Source organism: Emydura macquarii, unplaced genomic scaffold, assembly GCF_026122565.2.
Source record: "Emydura macquarii macquarii isolate MOO-44397 ecotype Brisbane River unplaced genomic scaffold, CSIRO-AGI_Emac_v2 contig_1253, whole genome shotgun sequence".
Lineage (NCBI taxonomy): Eukaryota > Metazoa > Chordata > Testudines > Chelidae > Emydura > Emydura macquarii.
In genome coordinates this window covers 2,952,783-2,970,123 of record NW_027131390.1, presented here as the reverse complement: position 1 = coordinate 2,970,123, position 17,341 = coordinate 2,952,783, and the positions used below count along the sequence as shown (strand labels likewise).

The 17,341-nt window shown below is 42.0% G+C and overlaps 1 protein-coding gene across 1 annotated transcript in view; it reads right to left on the bottom strand.

The window, feature by feature from the left end:
• The window catches only part of STK26 (serine/threonine kinase 26), a 53,960-nt gene extending 40,108 nt beyond the window's left edge, over positions 1-13,852 (bottom strand). Inside the window, exons 1-2 of the mRNA XM_067548013.1 lie at positions 13,588-13,852; positions 13,363-13,480 (exon numbers count right to left, since the gene is read on the bottom strand). Coding sequence (XP_067404114.1) covers positions 13,363-13,404 — 42 coding nt within the window. The 5' untranslated portion in view covers positions 13,405-13,480; positions 13,588-13,852. The remainder of the gene's footprint in view (positions 1-13,362; positions 13,481-13,587) is intronic.
• Between the last annotated feature and the right edge of the window lie 3,489 nt (positions 13,853-17,341).

Here is a 17,341-nt window from a genome sequence, read left to right as displayed (position 1 = left end):
AGATATCTATCCATTACCTTTTTTATTACTGGACCTATGACATCTCCTCTACTGTTCAGATGCTGCTGACCTCTGATCATGGACCTTGAAAATTCGTATCTTAAGGAGACTACTGCCTGGTAGCTGAACGAGTGGAATGAAAAACATGCAAATGATGCTACTGGATCTTTATGATGATTTGGAATGGATTAATTTAGTAACATTATAAGCTAAAAAAAGTTAACTGCCCTTTGTCATTTCAGACTGCAGCCTGGTCTAAATCTAATGACAGATTCCTCCACACCAGCGTTTGAACTTGGTTTTCAGTTTCTTACAGTATTCAGCAAATTGTTCTCTTCCTAAACAACATTCGTCTCATTTGTTGACCGTTGTCGAACAGAAGGATGTTTAAACCGTTAGTTCGCCTACCTCGATGAATTATTCGAACACTATATATCCAAATCAGAAGTCTGAAGATAAGAGAACTGCTGGCTGTAATTTCTCTCATTATTCTCTCCATTTTATGCACTACTTTCAAAATCCCACTATACTGACAGATTACAGAAGCCACTTCTACTAGCAAAGGCATATAAAAGGAAAAATGACGCATGGAACAGAAAGTCTGCCTTTTACTTTTAACAGCAACATATTTCCTTTCAGCTGGCAGACAGTGCTTATCGGTTCACAAGAGGCTCTCTTTTACTTTTGCCACACCCTCTTAAATAGCTTCAAATCCAGGAGACAGCAACATTGAAGCCTTGCCAACAAGAAAAAACTACCCAGTCAGGACATTTATGCAATATTTTCTGAATACTTAAGAAGTTTACATTTCAGCAGTAAAATGGCTATTGCTACATGAACAGAAGTGTCTCTGCAGGCAGAGACATGTTATTTTAGAAGACATTTTATCACTCTTTTTTATATTAAAAGACTTAATACATTATTATACAAAGATTTTCTTCCTTACATAAAATGTAGTGCATGCTATAGAATCCAGTTAAACTGCAAAGTTGATTTCGTTCTAGCAGTTCACAAGCCGGACTGTGGCCATGATACTAGAGAAGTAGAAGCATAACAATCTTCACTGGTCGTCAGTACCGAAAGCCCATTACCAAATATGACTGACCAAAACTGGTTATGAGAGGTCTTTGTGTAAAAAGAACTGTAAAACTATACAAGTTCAAACAGTAAAGAACATCTGACTTAATTGTCAGAGGGGAAATTAAGCAATTGTGATCTCCCAACCCCTCAAGCCTCCCACGTGCACCTGAAGAGCTGAGCAACCACTGTTAAAAGATGGTGTCAAACAAGCAGAAGCGGCTCTGTGGCATTTTAACAGCTCAGAGAAGTGCTTCAATTGTGGTAGGGAGACTGCTTAATAAACAGATCAATCTGAATTTTTATAGCTTAGGAAGAATAGAAAGCACAAGAATCTCAAAGTAAGAGTACAGAAGACATTTCCTCCCAGAGGTTTAATAATAGCTGATAAAAATATTAAGTTTTTCAATGTATTTTAACATCTATATACAGTATTTTAGTGACAGAATTTTAAAATATAGATCTATTTTTCTTCTTAATGCTTATATTGAATCATTTGATAAGGACAATATTGTCATTTCAAGGTGTATTATTGCCTGAGTTAAGTTGTATTGAAGCCATATTTAGCTGTGACATTCTTAGTACCTTTCCCTGAAGAGTTCAGTCTAGCTCAAAACCTCGTCTCTCTCACCAACAGAAGTTGGTCAATAAAAGATATTGCCTTATGCACCTTGTCTCTCTAATATCCTGGAACCGACCTGGCTACACCACCACTGCATACAGGTATATTGCCTATCAGTATTTGAACCACTTCCCCTTTGACAAGCCTCCCAAACTCACTGATCAAAGTCATTTTACTACATGCTTTCAGGATATATGACTATATTCTAATCCAAAGGTGGGGGGCCTGCACAAGAGAGTGTGCTAGTAACTTTCTTAAGAACTGAAGGGTTTAATGCTCATTTTCCTTGATTCCAAAGGCCACCTGCTCTGAAGCCTGGACTTGAGTTCCAGATTTCTTCCCAGCGCCTGAGCAGGACCCAGAAGAAAAGAGTTCCTTTCCTTCCTCTCTCTACTCCTCTGTGGCAAATGGAATCCAGGCAGATCTGAGTCAGCTTACTCCTTGGGACTTCAATCAGGGCTCTTTTTTTTCAGGTCCAGATTTTGATTTGCCACAGCACTAGGAACCGAAAAGACCAAACATGACCTCAATCACACCGTTTCAGCTTTACAAGTCTTCAAACTTTTTCACGAGGAGGGATCAGAGCAGAATCCCATGCTTTCTTAACACTAGCAGTGTTAAGTCTTTCTGAAAAATTATGGCCTCACAGGCACTTATGCATACAGGTCAACTACTAGCATCTTGTTCCCTGGTTTTTTCACCAATACCTCCTTATGAGCAACTAATAGACTAAGGTCAGAAGGGACCATCGTGATTCAGGGGTAGTCAATAGGCAGATTGCGGGCCAAATATGGACCACCAGGCGCTTTTGAACAGATCCAGACTTTTTTTTATTTACTTGTTATTGTCAATATTGATTTTTTATTATTATTATTATTATTTTCTTCTCTGGAGTCTGGACCTTGACTATACCTTGACCAAAAAATTTGGACCTTGATGAAAAATAATTGACTACCCCTGATCTAGTCCAACCTCCTACTCATTGCAGGCCACAGAACCTCACTCCTTCTGGCTGAGCTACAAAAGTCCTCAACTCATGGTTTACAGACTTCAAGTTACAGAGAATCCACCATTTACACTAGCTTAAACCTGCAGTGACCCATACTGTAGGCTGCAAAGGGAGGAGGAAAAAACCCCAAGGCATCAATGCCAATCTGACGCTGGGGAAAATTTCTTCCCGACCCCAAATATGCGGTTTTTGTTTGTTTTGTCTGTTTAGACTTAGGGAATGGATTTTATATGTATATATAGCAAGATGGACATCATTCAAAAGTGGTGCTCTGACCAGATTTCTCTCTCTCAGTGCTAAGACACAGGGCTTACATAAAACACTAAAAGATGGGCTCCCTATGTCAGCCGACAGAACGGACCTGAAAAATGAGAGCTAACACAAAATTATAATTTAAACAACAAATTTTAATCCTTAAAATACATGCATGAAAAGCTAATCTAGAAAGCCAATAAAGCAAAGAGCTCAGACCTCACCGACTGGCAGTCGGAAGGAAGTAATAGCACTTGGAGCAGCAGCTCCTTACATAATACTTCATCAGCTGTTTAGTTCTACAAGAGAGCATGCATGCAGCTCTCGTCAGATCTTTCCAGAAGATTCTGTCTACGTGGCAGAAAAGCCCTACAACCGTGGACTTGCACTGAACAAACAAAGAAAAAAACATCCAAAAATCTTCCGGTATCTTTCTGACCATTATTAAATCCCATCTTTAACTAGAATTAAAGTAAATTAATGAAACGGTAGCCCATTACTGCTTTCTCAGTACTTCATTTTAAATATATCTGAAGAGCATACTGAGCATATAATCAGTTTTACAATTCATCTTTTAAGAGAGGTGAGACAAAGATTTATTTTCAAGACAGAGCCCTGAAATTTATTTTTAACTATTGCTTAGATATCTGAGAGGCATCTATCATAATATAACAAGTGTTTCAGCAGCTAAAGACCCATCCAGTTTAAACACTGCACCATGTGCCACAAGCTACTAGCCACAAAGACAGGTTAGAAATCATTAAGAGATGGACATAAAGATAATTTTTTAAATGTACACAGTACTGCAGATGATTTGAATAGTACATGTGCATTAAGTACAAGCTTAGAAGCTGAAACATGGCACAAATGCAGTCGGAAAAGCACTAGATAAAGTGGGGCTAAACTACTGGCTTTTTACAGATACCACAGAAATTTAGCTCACTACTTTCCACAGATGGTCACCAAAATTAAAGACATCTAGATGCAAATTTAAATGGTTAAAAATAAGACAACTAATGACAGAATTACTCAATAAAATTAACAATGTGCACAAATTTAGTTGCTAGTTCAGAATATGTTACTAGGTAGCAATAATTTTAGGTTTTTTCTCTTACAGAGAAGTTACCCAAAAAAAGGATGCGTAAAGATTTTTACTACTGCAACATCTGCTGCAAGGAAAATTTTCACTAGACCCCCTGCTATATTGAACTTGCAAAGGAATCGAAATACTGGTATGAAGTAGCTACTGACCGTCTCTGAACTCCTGCTTTTGGCATACTGCAAAATGTCAGCAATTGAGAGAACCAAGAAATATTCATATCTAAATGAATATTAAACTACTCTGTTTAAGGAGATGACCAGTTATATAATGAAGTGTAAGAGCAAAAAATTACTTGGATTCATTCCAAAACAACCACCACCCTAGATGTAAGTGTGTGACAATATTGCTTGTTTAATGGTCAACTGTTAAACTGAATGAAAGATTTTTCCAATGTGCTACTGAGCTACATTTATTACAGGGCATATTCCCTCCTTTTAAAGCAAAACCAAGAAAATATAGAAAAAACTACTCATTGTAATTAGTAAACATGTCAGAATTAGAAACATTTGCCATAGTTCAAAACACAACCAGTGTCAAACATTTTATAGGAATATGAGATGAGCCACTAGAGAATACTGTAACAATAATAGTGCATTCTTGAAGTGGGAATCCTAATTTCAGATGGGAAATTTTATCTTTCTTGAGGAAATTATCTCCCGGCCTAAACTGATAAAGGAAGGTGGTGCAAAACAGTGTAGTGATACAGGTGAATATGCATTTGTAGGGAGATCTGGATTCAATTCCTGGTTGGCAAGTCAGATAACCTCTCTCCGCTTCAATTTCCCATGTGCAAAGTGGAGATATGATTGCTTTCTTAGTCCTTGCCTCAAAGTTTATAGTTTAAATAGACAAGGCAGACTCTCTCTGACAATGTCTACAGTGTGTAGCACAATGGAGCCCTGATCCCCAATTGGTACTGAGGAACCTAGACAGGCCAACTAAATGAAATAAGGTAACTCATTCTATCAATTGTAAAGACTGAAGATGTACAAAAAGACACAATTGTTTCACCTCCATCTAATAAAAAATGCTTCAGACACACAATATGAGCATCTGTTTTTCTTTGTGTACAAGGAAGCATGGTACATAGAAAAGCCTCTTCCTCTTAAACCATCAACAGAACAACATTAACTTCTGTGCTTGATATTCTGGGGCCTACACAATATGATTGTGTTCTCGGTTAAAGGTCTCCACCTCACATAAATAATCATCACCATTAACACCCTATTGGAGACATCGGAGATGCCAAAGACCGGAATGAGATTAGGGACTGCACTTCCCTTTCACCTCCAGTGAGAGTTGCTCTATGTCAAGGCTGAAGCAAAGCTTGCATGGCATCTGTTCCATGCATAAAAGTTTTCAGTCTTGAGGCTGTCAATCCAAGACCTCTCATGAAAACTACCTTTAGTCAATATAATAAAGTTACACTTTTTAAATACATGGGAAAAAAATAATGTTTTCTGGCAATCCCTAGACATTCATACTTTCAGTAAGCAATTGGAACCTAATATCTAACTGAAAATTAATTTCATATTCAGAATCAACCAATACGCAAGACTAACCCATATCTACTAAATGGGACCCAACTTGAGAAAGCATTTAAGCATATTCTTGAGTAGCCTTCCAAATTAGTAATGTTTTTCTAAATCAGGGTCTATATGCCCTCAAAGCCTGTACTGGCTTTACCAGTCAGAATGAGAGATAAAATGTGTAAAGATCCATGAATGCCAAAATATATGTTAAGTACTGACCAAATGGTAGATATTTAATATAACCCCTTCCACAGAGTTGATGTGCACACAGATATAACAAAATAAAGAGCAGATCTACAAAAATAGTTTACTTTTTCAGATAGAAAACTTCCATTTTTCACTACAATGCCATGAATAGAAAACATTTGTACATATTCTTTGATTTACCATGTACATGCCAAGTCAAATGTTCTTTTGATTCACGCAGCTTAATTCTGGAGAGCAGTGGTTCTCAACATATTCACCATTGTGGGCCGCATATCTCAGCTCCCCACATTGCCCCTGAGGTCAGAGCAGTGCTCCTAGTGAGGACGCACTCCACTGACCCAAGGAGGGCAGTGTGGACATCAGCTACCTCAGTAATTACAGCGGTGGCTGGCGGTCAGCCTATGTTATGTTGACTTTTTTTTTTTTTTTTTTTTTTTTAAGTGTAGACAAGGCCTTAGATTCCCTTACTTTTATAAACCAGAAGAGAGAAATCTGTATACTTCATTAAAGCCAGACTAGAAAGTTCAAGATTAGATATGTGGTTACTTCCATTATTATATAAGGGACACTGAAATAATTTACTATAAATCCTAATTTACTTTCTGCTATTTATGCTGCACAATTTTTGCATTTCTCTCATGTAGTGAATAAGATGAATAACCATTCAGTTGCACACTTCCAGATTCTCATGTAGCGTAGATGCAATGTTTTGGGAATGATTTAGTTAAAAAGCCTTTACTGTTATATTTTTAACTGCAATGAAAACATTTCTATCAGTCTACATTTTTCAAAATGTGTATTTTGAGGCAACTCAACCAAGAACCATTAATGCAGCTGGCACCCTGAAAAATGACTCTACAAACACCATCATCTTACTTAATAGACCCAACCCCCCACTCCCCATCTGAATTCAGAGGCAGATCTGCTGCTGACAAGTGAGTTTTCACTGCTTTTTACTCCTATTAAATCTGAAGAACACCACAGATAAGAGTGCTTTGGAGTCTATCCCATCTCATGCATCATAAACAGCACAGTCGGCGAAGTTCCAATCAGCAACATGAGTACAACTCCAGAGTAGACAATTACTTTTTGCAGGGAGGTTGCTTGACAGCATAATTTGAGGACAGTAAGACTCCACAGGTGTTACTGAAACCTGATTTGTCTTGGAGAACTTTTATTATTGGTGATGCACAAGATGGAAAGAACCCAGCTAGGCTATTAGAACGCAAGTTGAGTTTGCAGCGCTAGCAGTTAAAGTTATCTATGGCACTCATAACCATAGTACTGGAGAGACTTCTTGACTGACCCCAAAAATCTGAGTTTAAAAACCTGGTGTCCTAAAGGGTTAGACGTATCAGTTTTCGTAAGATAAATTTCTGGTTTCTACAGCGCTCAGTATAAGCTGAAGCAATAACAGTTTAAAAGCTGCTTCAAGATCACGATGGAACCATCTGAATGCAATTAATTTCTGAGCACAGGAATAAATTAGCAGATATTTGACTGGATCCTTCTCCAGTTTTATGTTTGTTTAAAGGAAGGCATTGTACATTGGCATACTTTATCCAAAACTGCTCACACTCGGTAGGAAGGCATATGTACAGTGAAAATATTCCCATAACTGCAATGTATAAGGACACTACAAGATGCATTAGAGCTACTAAGAGTTTGACACATTTCCAAACATAGAACGCCCAAACCTGATAAGGAACCTGCTTTTGCTTAAGGTGTTAAAATATTTTCCCCATTTACTCATTACTAAATGTAAAGTCTCCTTACACCCATTCTTCATGCTATGGATTGACTTCCCATCTGTTTCTGGGTTCAAGGTGTTAATTTTAATCTATAACACTCTGCTGTAGTTTGCAAAACACAGTCACCATCCATCTTCTTATCCTCCTGTACCCAGCCTGAGATCAACTGAACCTCTTCTGAGTATCCCTAGCCAGGCACTCAAGGTCTGGAGGATGAGTGTTCCCATTGGAGGCTCCCCAGTTTCCAGCCACAGAATACTTTGACCTGGTCGTCCAGCTGAGCCAGTTTGTTAATTTTCAAAGCAGAGAGTACAGTTCATCTTTTCAGCCAAGCTTTCAATTAGTCCAACAGTCCTCAAATTGTGGACCACAGTGTAGTAGCTGACAGGTCACATGGAGCTGGCTGCTCTAACCTGCTTCTACAGGAAGTTAGGCTCTTCATTGCAAGAAAACCTGCATGCCTGTAAAAGGAGATGAAAACAAGGGGAAGCCCAGCCTTGCTGCCTCCACCAGAAGCTGCTACTACACAGGATAATGAGAACGACCAGAAGATGCCAAAGGAGCCACCAGGGAGAGGAATATTTATGGCATAGGGAAACCAGCAAACACGTGGCCAGTGGGAAAAATAGACAACAGGGATATGCAGGGAAAGAAAGACTGGAACCAGGTGGCAGAGACACACGTACAGGGGAAAAGAGGAACACAAAAAGAGATGAAATGAAGAACCAAAGGAGACTACTTTTCTAATATTGCTTTTGCATGCATGCAATTGCTGTACTTGCCAAACAAGGATGTTTGATTACCGACATTGTCTGCATGATTGGGATTAGAAGGAGAAGTGGCCCACAAGACAATTTATTAAGATGTGGTTCCACAATATGTGAGCCCTTGGTCTACTCTAAGGTACTTCTCTTCTTACTTCCAATTTTTTGCTTTATTGATGTTTACTTTTATATGTAATACACCCATATGCCAAGCAGTGAAAACACCATAAATTACTAAAATTTTAAAAAAAGACACCTTTAATGTGTTTTCCACCAAAAATTAAACTAGGAGGTAGATAATTAAGCATGATCTAATAATACATGGGGATGACAATGTCAAACAGACCATCTCTTAGGACACACAATCAGCCAAATATTCTCCAGTACGCTTCTCCCACCTGAGAGAGATGTGGAGACCTCAAATTCAGTTATAAATAATTCACACAACATCCTCACCTCCACGTAATCCCCTTATTACTTGTACCCAATAGACAGAATATTCCAAGCCATTTTCACTAGTGCTGAATATTAGATCAATTCAGATAACCCACAAAATAGAATCAGGAAAGGAAAAGTTCACCAACTGCTCCTCGAGCTAAGAGATGTTATTTCTCAAGTGAGCTTCCATTGGTGGAGGAAAGGGGAGTCACAAAGACCAGGGAAACCTGTATTTTCCACACAAGGTTTAAGGACTGCCTTTGGAAAGCACAAATGATCAATAAGGAACTTTAAAGGCAATTTTACTGTTAATTCTTAAATGTCCTCACGGTTCAACCTCAAGTTACTATTTGGTTATCCATCTATACTCTTAGAAAATAATCAAAGCTGGATAGACCAACTTCAAATGATTTTCATAGTAAAATATTAAATACTGCCCAGTAACAAAGGCTCATCTAGGGCTGCACTCATCTGAAATGAAATGTATAGCAGAGATATTAAACCCTTCGCTCATCTGTATTTGATGTGACCCTTCCAAATACATATCTGGCTTGCCAAGTTAAAGAAATGAAGTAGGATATGAGCCCTCCTCCTAGCAGCTCCTCACATCCCTCTTCCAACTTCCTACCTCTCCTCTCCTCTCCCCCCCCAAACTGTGACTGCAAGACAGCTTCCAGTGCAACAACCCTCTTCTCACAATCTATACACTAGAAGCACTTCACTTCAGGGTCTTCTGTGGGGAGGGCAGTGGAGTAGGATTTCACAGAGACACTAAATTATTCTAGCAGCAGAAAGCTATTTTAAACTCTTCCTTCCATTAAAAAAAAAAATACAGAGCATGGAAATTTAAAGTTAGGGTTACATTATAAAACAAATCCCAAAACACACCCTGGAAGCCATGGAAAACTAGAGTTCAGATGAATGACAACCTTAACTGTGCTCCTGTAACTCCATTAACCTCTCATTTTCCCTTCTAATCTTTAATTTGTAGAACATACTTTTATATAATCTGCAGGCAGAATATTGAAAATCTGAACCTCCAAGGCATTGGTATTGTACACACGTTTTCAATATGAAGCATAATGCTTCATCACCATGCTAGCCTTTACTCTTCTCATCTATGTGCTACAATTTTATTAGTTTGGCTTAGAAATCTGAATATATAGAAAACCTAACAAAGCTCTGTATCTGTGCAGATGGAACCTACAGAAGTGAATGTACTTAGCAGGCTATTTATACTTAGCAATTCCTGATTACACGTTTTTTCATGAACCAAGTAAAAGCTGTACAAAATATTGGCATCTATGCACCCACTGTATAACTCACTGTTTCTGTATCCACTCATGAGATAAACCTGTGTGATGAATAATATCTCAGAGTCTCCTACTATTGTCAGAGTGGTACTATAAGAACAGAGTTAGGATTACTTTGGTGACCTTTGTGTGTGCTTTCCACTGTTTCCAACATTTGGATTTTTTTTTTTTTGTTTGTTTTAAACAGAAACACTTTAAGGGCTTTTTCCTAATAAGAACAGAAGAAATGACTGTGCGACCTCAACACTAAGTTAACAAAGTTTCTGTCTCATAATTAGAATGCAAGTGATAATCTATTATATCACATTGCTTTTTATGTATAATTAAATAAGGGACAGAAAGGAAAATTATGATCATAATACAGCTGAAAACTTTATAACTACAGTATATTTCCTACCATATATTCAGTTTCCAACTCCTACACTACAACAACAACAACAAAGTCTTTCCCACATTACATAGATGACAGTTTGAGATTACAGACAAACTTTCCCACCGTGCTAATTTTAACATAACTTTTGGATCTTGTTCCATCAAATTCGGATCTGCTTACACTTTCTTAAATCAAACGTCATGCACTTTTTTCAACACTGAGCAGAAGCAGGTAACACTTTATAATTACTTAGGTGACCTTGATTAAATAATACAAATAAAAATTTAAAAATGGATGAAAACCATTCCTATCTCCTAATCATTTAATGACTTCTTTCATAGTTTCTTTAACGAGAGTCACAGAACAGTAAAACGTGCAAAGGGGAATAACATATAGAACAATTTCACACTAAACTCTTTTTATGTTTCATATACTTGGCTTCATTAAAAAAAAAAAGCTTTGAAAAGAAAACATCAATTCTACTCAGGTGTACTTATGAACACTAAAGGAAAATGTGCTTTAAATCTACATGTATACATCAAGGGGTCTGGGTTAAACTAACTACACAGTAGTGGAAGGAAATGTGCCATTATATGAAGTTTAATAATGGGAAACAGTGCTTTAACTAATTTCTGGGCCTTGCTGGACTATGCTACAGCCTAAGAAAGTAGAATATCAATACATTAAACAGCTTTTAAGATAAAGAAATAGGCAACCAGATTATAGAATTTTTAGATAGAAAGTGTCCAAAACGCTTATCAAAGCAATACAGGAAAATTATTTGAAAAGAAGTCACACTATGGGACGTAACTGAAAGAAAACTCTCAAACTAAGACTTCTCAGTCACTTTCCATCAAAGTTCACTTGCTTCTAATTTTTAAAAACACATCATCAATAATATTGTTGAAACATGGAGATCAAGTGAATTGGCAGGTTAAATTGGTTTGGCAAATAGTTATGAAAGTATGGTTTCACATCTGTTTGCACCAACAGAAAACTGGTGATGCAATTTCTTTGAAAAGAAATTCAACAGATTTAGAAAAAGTATAAAAATTGTGCAAATCATTAGAAATAATGGTATTAACTTTATCTTTATAAATGTTATCACTAGCCTGGCCTAATTTACTGAAAGTTCATTAGCTTTCACCATTTTTGGGAAATGTACAATTATAGCGTTTTGCTAAACATTCCATAAATACTTACAAGCTGCATTTAATCACACTCAAGATATTGTTACTAGCAGTTCTGAAATCTCCTTTACTCTACAGAGAATTATTCAATATACATCTTAAAAGCTGTTGTATTAATTGCTTCCTTGATTTCACAGGCATGACTGCAAAATGAAGAGAAAATCTGAAACTAGTAATTGCATTTTCTATCTTTTACGCCACAGTATTTTCTGTTATAGCTATGCCTTTTATGATTCTGGCACAAAGCCTTCCAGAGTTTATGGACATGCACCATCTCAGAAGATTTCTCTTACTTTTCATACATCACTTAAAAATAAATGTAATAAACAAGTGATATTTAAACTATATACAGAGAAAAAAGAAACAGATGTTACTAGAAACATTAGATGTAACTATCAGGATGCAAATTTTATTTATTTTACAAAAACTAAAACATACCAATAATAAGTCTCAGTGAAGGACTGAAATGGCTTGTAGTCTGGAAAATATTCTAGCATCAATATTCTGCATCATTGCACTCATTTGGGAAAATTACAAGGCTGAGATTTTCAAAGGAAAATAAGGGTATGCCTACATAGAAACAGCCACAGTTGTTTCGCTCTAGTGCTTCAGTGAAGATGCTACCTATGCCTACGAGAGGGGCTCGCCAGTAGGAGCAGGTACTCCATCTCCCTGAGTGGCGGTACCTAGCGCTGTCTACACCAGGCATTAGGTCGGTTTAACTGAGTCCCCCAGAGGTGTGGATTTTTCGTACCCCATGAGACGTCGTTATAACCACCTAATTTCCCAGCGTAAAACAGGTTTAAGGAGTTTGATGCCCAAATCCCATCGAAACGGGCATTTGGTGCCTGACTCCTCTAGGCTCAATTGAAAATCCCACCCTCCATCTGTTTTCTGAGGCTAGAAAGTGACCGTCATGGGCACCTCGCCCTTAGTGGCCACGAAAAGGATCGATTGTCAAAGACGCTAAGCGGGGCCGCAGCCACCAATAGACAGAAATCTACACCTTGAAGTCTGGTTCCCAGCCTGGCCCGGCGGTGAACAGCTGCCCACAGAATGACAACCCCGGGCCTGTACCAGGGCAGGGCTTCACCTTCGCCCCCTCTTTCCACTCAGCCTGGGCGCTGCTGGGCACCTGCACCACAGGCCGCGGGCCAGGGGCTCGCTCGGGAAGTCCTGTCCGAGGGCCGCTCGCCAACGGGGCTGACATGTCGCCCCGGGCACGCCCAGCCACCCCGAGACTCGGGCCACGTTCCCCTGGGAGCACCTCAGAACCGCCGCCGGAGACTAGGCGGCGGCGGCGGCCGCCTGTGGGGGCTCGGCCAGGCCCCGCCTCAGCGCTGAGGGGGCCGCCCCGGCCTGGCAGATGCTCCCGGCAAACCAAAGCCCCGCTCACCAGCAGCGAGGGGAGCCCCGGCGCCTCCAGCCCCGCGCCCCCCAGGGAGGCTGGAAACGCCTCTCCGGGGGCCAGGGACACCGGCGACACCGCCCGGCTCGCCAGCCAAGGGCCTGCCCACGGACTTCCCGGGCCGGGTCGGGTCGGGCCCGCCGCCCCAGCAGCGGCCTGGCCCCGCCACACGCAGGCCGCAGCCTCCCTCCAGCCCACGCCCGGCGCTGAGTTGCCAGAGCTTCCCCACCCCGCCCGGGCCCGGCAGCGCCGCTTCCGGGGAGGAGAGAAGGCCCCGCTCCCCGGCCTCCATTTCCCGCCCGGCCCGGCCCCGGCCCGGCTCACCTGCATGCCGGGCACCTGCACGGCCACCGGCGAGTGGGCCATGGCGGCCGAGCGCCGCCCGAGGCTGGCTCTGACTCCGGCTCCGGCTCCGGCCGGGAAGGGCTGCCTGCGGCGGGGCCTGCAAGGACAAAGGCGGGGGGTGGGAGGGGGGAGACGGGTTAGGCCGGGCCGGGCTGGTCTCGGCCCCGCTCCCCGCCCCGGGCCACCCCCGGCTCCGCGGCTCACCTGGCGGGGGTCGCTCTGCGGGGCGCCTAGCGCCGCTCTCCCATGCCCGCTGGGCTGCACTAGGCCCGGCCTGGCCGGCGGCTGCCGCCCGCTCTGCCCATGGCCCCCGGCGGGGCGGGAAGGTCCGGCTGCGGGCGGGCGCGGGGCGGCGATGGGGCCGGGGCTGGGCTCAGGGGGCCGCGGCGGCCAGCGCCATGTTAGGCTCGGGAAGGTGCGGCGCGGTGCGGCGGCGGCTCCGGCTCCGTCCTTGGCTTCCGTCTGCTCGGCTCCGACACACTCCGGCCGCGCGGGGTGGAGCCGCCGGGACACGGCCCCGCGTCACCCGCCCCCGCCCCCGGGGGCCGCCCACGGGGAGGGGAGCCCGGCCGGTGTGAGGGGGACGGAGCCCCGGCGTGCTGTGGTGGGCCGGGGGATGGAGCCTGGGGGCGCTCGGTGGGGTTGGGGGGGCAGGTGGCCCTCTCCCTCCCCCAGCACTCCTCACCTCCCTGGGGACAGGAGACAGCCCCTCACACCCGCTGGTGTGCCCAGCGCTGGCCTGGGCCTTCACCAAAGCAGCTCTGGCCTCGGAGGAGCCAGGCCTGTGGGTCCCTGGCTGGGGCGGTGCAGCGTGCCTGAGCTGAACTCAGCCCACCACAGCCAGAGCGAGCCAGCCAAGCCCTTCCTACCTGGCCAGCGGTCAGGGGCCCGCTCGCCGTGCCCAGAGATGAGGTGAGGCAGCGAGGACGCACCCGTCTGCTGTTCCCGAGGGATCCTATTTACCCACTGCAAGGAAACTTCTCATCCATGACCACCCTGAAGACCAGCCTTCAGTGTTGCCCCCTCGCCGTGCAAGGAAACTTCTCATCCATGACCACTCCGAAGACCTGCTATGTTCAGCTGTTCCATGGCCTTTGGTCTCTTCATGAAGATGGAGGAGATGTAGGCAATCCTTTGAGAGGTTGCTTAGTAACTGTGGCCTTTCATACAGGCTTCCCTGTATGTAACTTGTCTATGTGGATATTTAACTTGACACCCTGGTAACATTTAAGGGTGCAAAATCTTGTTTTGATTTGTTCATCCACTATTTTTGTTGGTCCCCAGTTCTTCCATAGCCTCCCTACAGGAGGATGCAGAGTTGGCAATGTCCTCTCTTCTCATTGGCTCCTTGGCCAGCCACTGCAGGTGTGGGGAAGCCAATGCTCACCTTGTTGTGGCTCAGTTTCTCTGCTTGACCCGCTGCTTCCAACATAAGAGTAAACCCCAACTTTCATTCTTCTTGTAGAACTTAACATTGCCTGAACTCCACTGTGTCCCCATGCGCAAACACCTGGTCATAGCGACTTTTTTCTTTTTGTAGTTATCCCTTTTATTTATTCCCTAAAATGTAAATTTCTTCTTCCTTAGCAATCATTTCCCCCTCTTGAGGCTGATTTTTCAATTGGTCAGCTCCAGTTACCTCTCTCAGTTGCCACAGAACCTTCTGACCCTACTTTACTTCCATCTTATAAGGGGCTATTCTGCTTCATGTCTGAAGGGATGGAAAAAATAGTACTTCAGATGACATTTCTCTGTACTTAGCACTCTGTGGCCATGTATAGTTATAGGTGAAACCTACTATAGTGCATCCTCAATAGATCTAAAATGCCTTTTTATCCTAAACGGTCATGTCTCCCGTGATGTGTCTGTTGCACTGAAGATTTATTCTGTTGTCTGAAGCCTCCATAATCCAAATGTGCTAAGTGCCTCCTGTGATACAGAGGAATTAAGATTGTTTTGAATTAGACGGTACTTTTTATTTTCAGCTGTGGATCAGGTGTTCTGTTTTTATATAATTACGGGACTGCATAGGATAAAAGTATTAAAATTGGGCCCATCATCCTCATAGAAAGCCCCTATGCAACTGTAGAGACAGAAGGTTAAATCCTGGCCCCGTTGAAGTCAATGGGAATTTAGCCATAGACTTAACTGGGGTCAGGATTATACCCGTAAGAAAACCCTGCATTGAGATGGCAGCCTTTTCACCCATGTAGGCTACCTGGCCTACATTAGGGCAGGGCCATCCCACTCATATGGGAAATCCTTCCCAAAGGGTTTAGATCTCCTCCATGCATCTGTGAAAACTATATGCATTTAAAGTCCTGCTTGCAGAGGAGGCATTTGAACGGTGGTAACGGTTCTCAGGGTCAGTACATTCCCAAGGCCAGGAAACTGTTGACTTCATCCAATGCAAGGGTGTAGGAACCAGGCTGGACTGTTACACACATCAGACCTATCCCAAAATAATTATTTGAAGAGCAGTTCCCTTAGGCAGGATTCATTTGAAGGCAGTTTTTAAAGTGCCTCCCACTTTTTCAACATGAAGCACTGCCAGCTCCATCCACTATGGCACTGAATACAAAACACCTCTGTTTAAGTTAAGGTGGGGCTAAAACCATCTAAAGCCAAGAAATTCACCATTAAGGCAGACATTCCATCCTTAATGAACTGTGGTTTAAAACCAAACAAAACCCCACAATGATGTTAGTTAAGGATAAGACTTGTGACTTAAATTGGAACTTTCTGACTTGTTGGTATGTTAAAATGTTAATGTTAAAATATTTAGATCCCTACCCACCAGTTTAAAAATACATATTTTAAAAGCCCTCTTAGTGGAAGTTATAAAATACATTAGTTACCTGGGAGCCTGTAATGAGTCCAATCTCATGAGTGGATTTCTTAAGGTGGGTAGTTTTTAGGAGGTTGTACTTTATGCCAAGATTCAGAAATTATTTTGGCTGAGTAATGAAACCGTTGAAAAGTGGGAGATTTTGTTAATGAAGGACCTGACCCAACCTTAATAACAGTATACAGCATTTCAATAAATTTTAAAAATGCCCATTTATCAGATGTCTGAATACTGCAGATTCATTCTGCTCATTAATATTTACATTGCCTCTATTTTTATATTTCAGTGGTCCAGTCATAACACATCATGACTTTGGAAAAATCCCAATATTTGTGGTAGGGGTTGAAATTTCTTCAATCTGTTAATTCATTACTGCTCAGCCTCCCTTCTGTTCCTCTTCTAAGTCTGATGTTCACTGCTGATTTTTCTGCACAAGTTGCCCTCCATATTTTCTTTGGAGCCCAAATGGTAGTAGCCCCAGGATGCTTTGGATTTTTCTCCTTTCTCTCACACATTCCCTTCTGAAAGCCACCTTTATATCCCATGCACCCCTTTAATTCAGTGATAATACCAAAATAACCCTTTTACTAAAAAAATTTTTTTTTAAATAAATAAAAATCCACATCTGTTTAGTGGCCACATACTGAGTGAGTCCTTTCGTTTTCTCTTTACACTTAACTACAAATCTTGGAGAAAGCATACAGCTGGACAGAGAGGTTAAGTAAATATCACTACAATATTTGATGCAGGAAGAGAGGAGCTTATTGTGACACTAAAAGAATTACATGCTCTTTGCTATATGAGACTGACACAGAGACAGGAAAGGGTGTCCCTTTTCATTTGGCACAAAACAGGGAAAAGTGACACTCTCATGTCATTTTGAACTTGTCTGCCCTCCCCCCCCCATCTCCACCCCATTTATCTTGTACATGAGAGTAGCAATGCATTAGCTCCGTAGTGCTCAGCACCAAGAACATTGCAGCTATGCAACCTTTCACTAGGAGCTGAGGAATATTGACAAGAAGGGTTTCAAGCGTGGCTATTGAATACTGAAAGAAATAAAGTATGCCAAGTCTTTACACAAAGTGTACATTCTGCATAGAAAGCTGA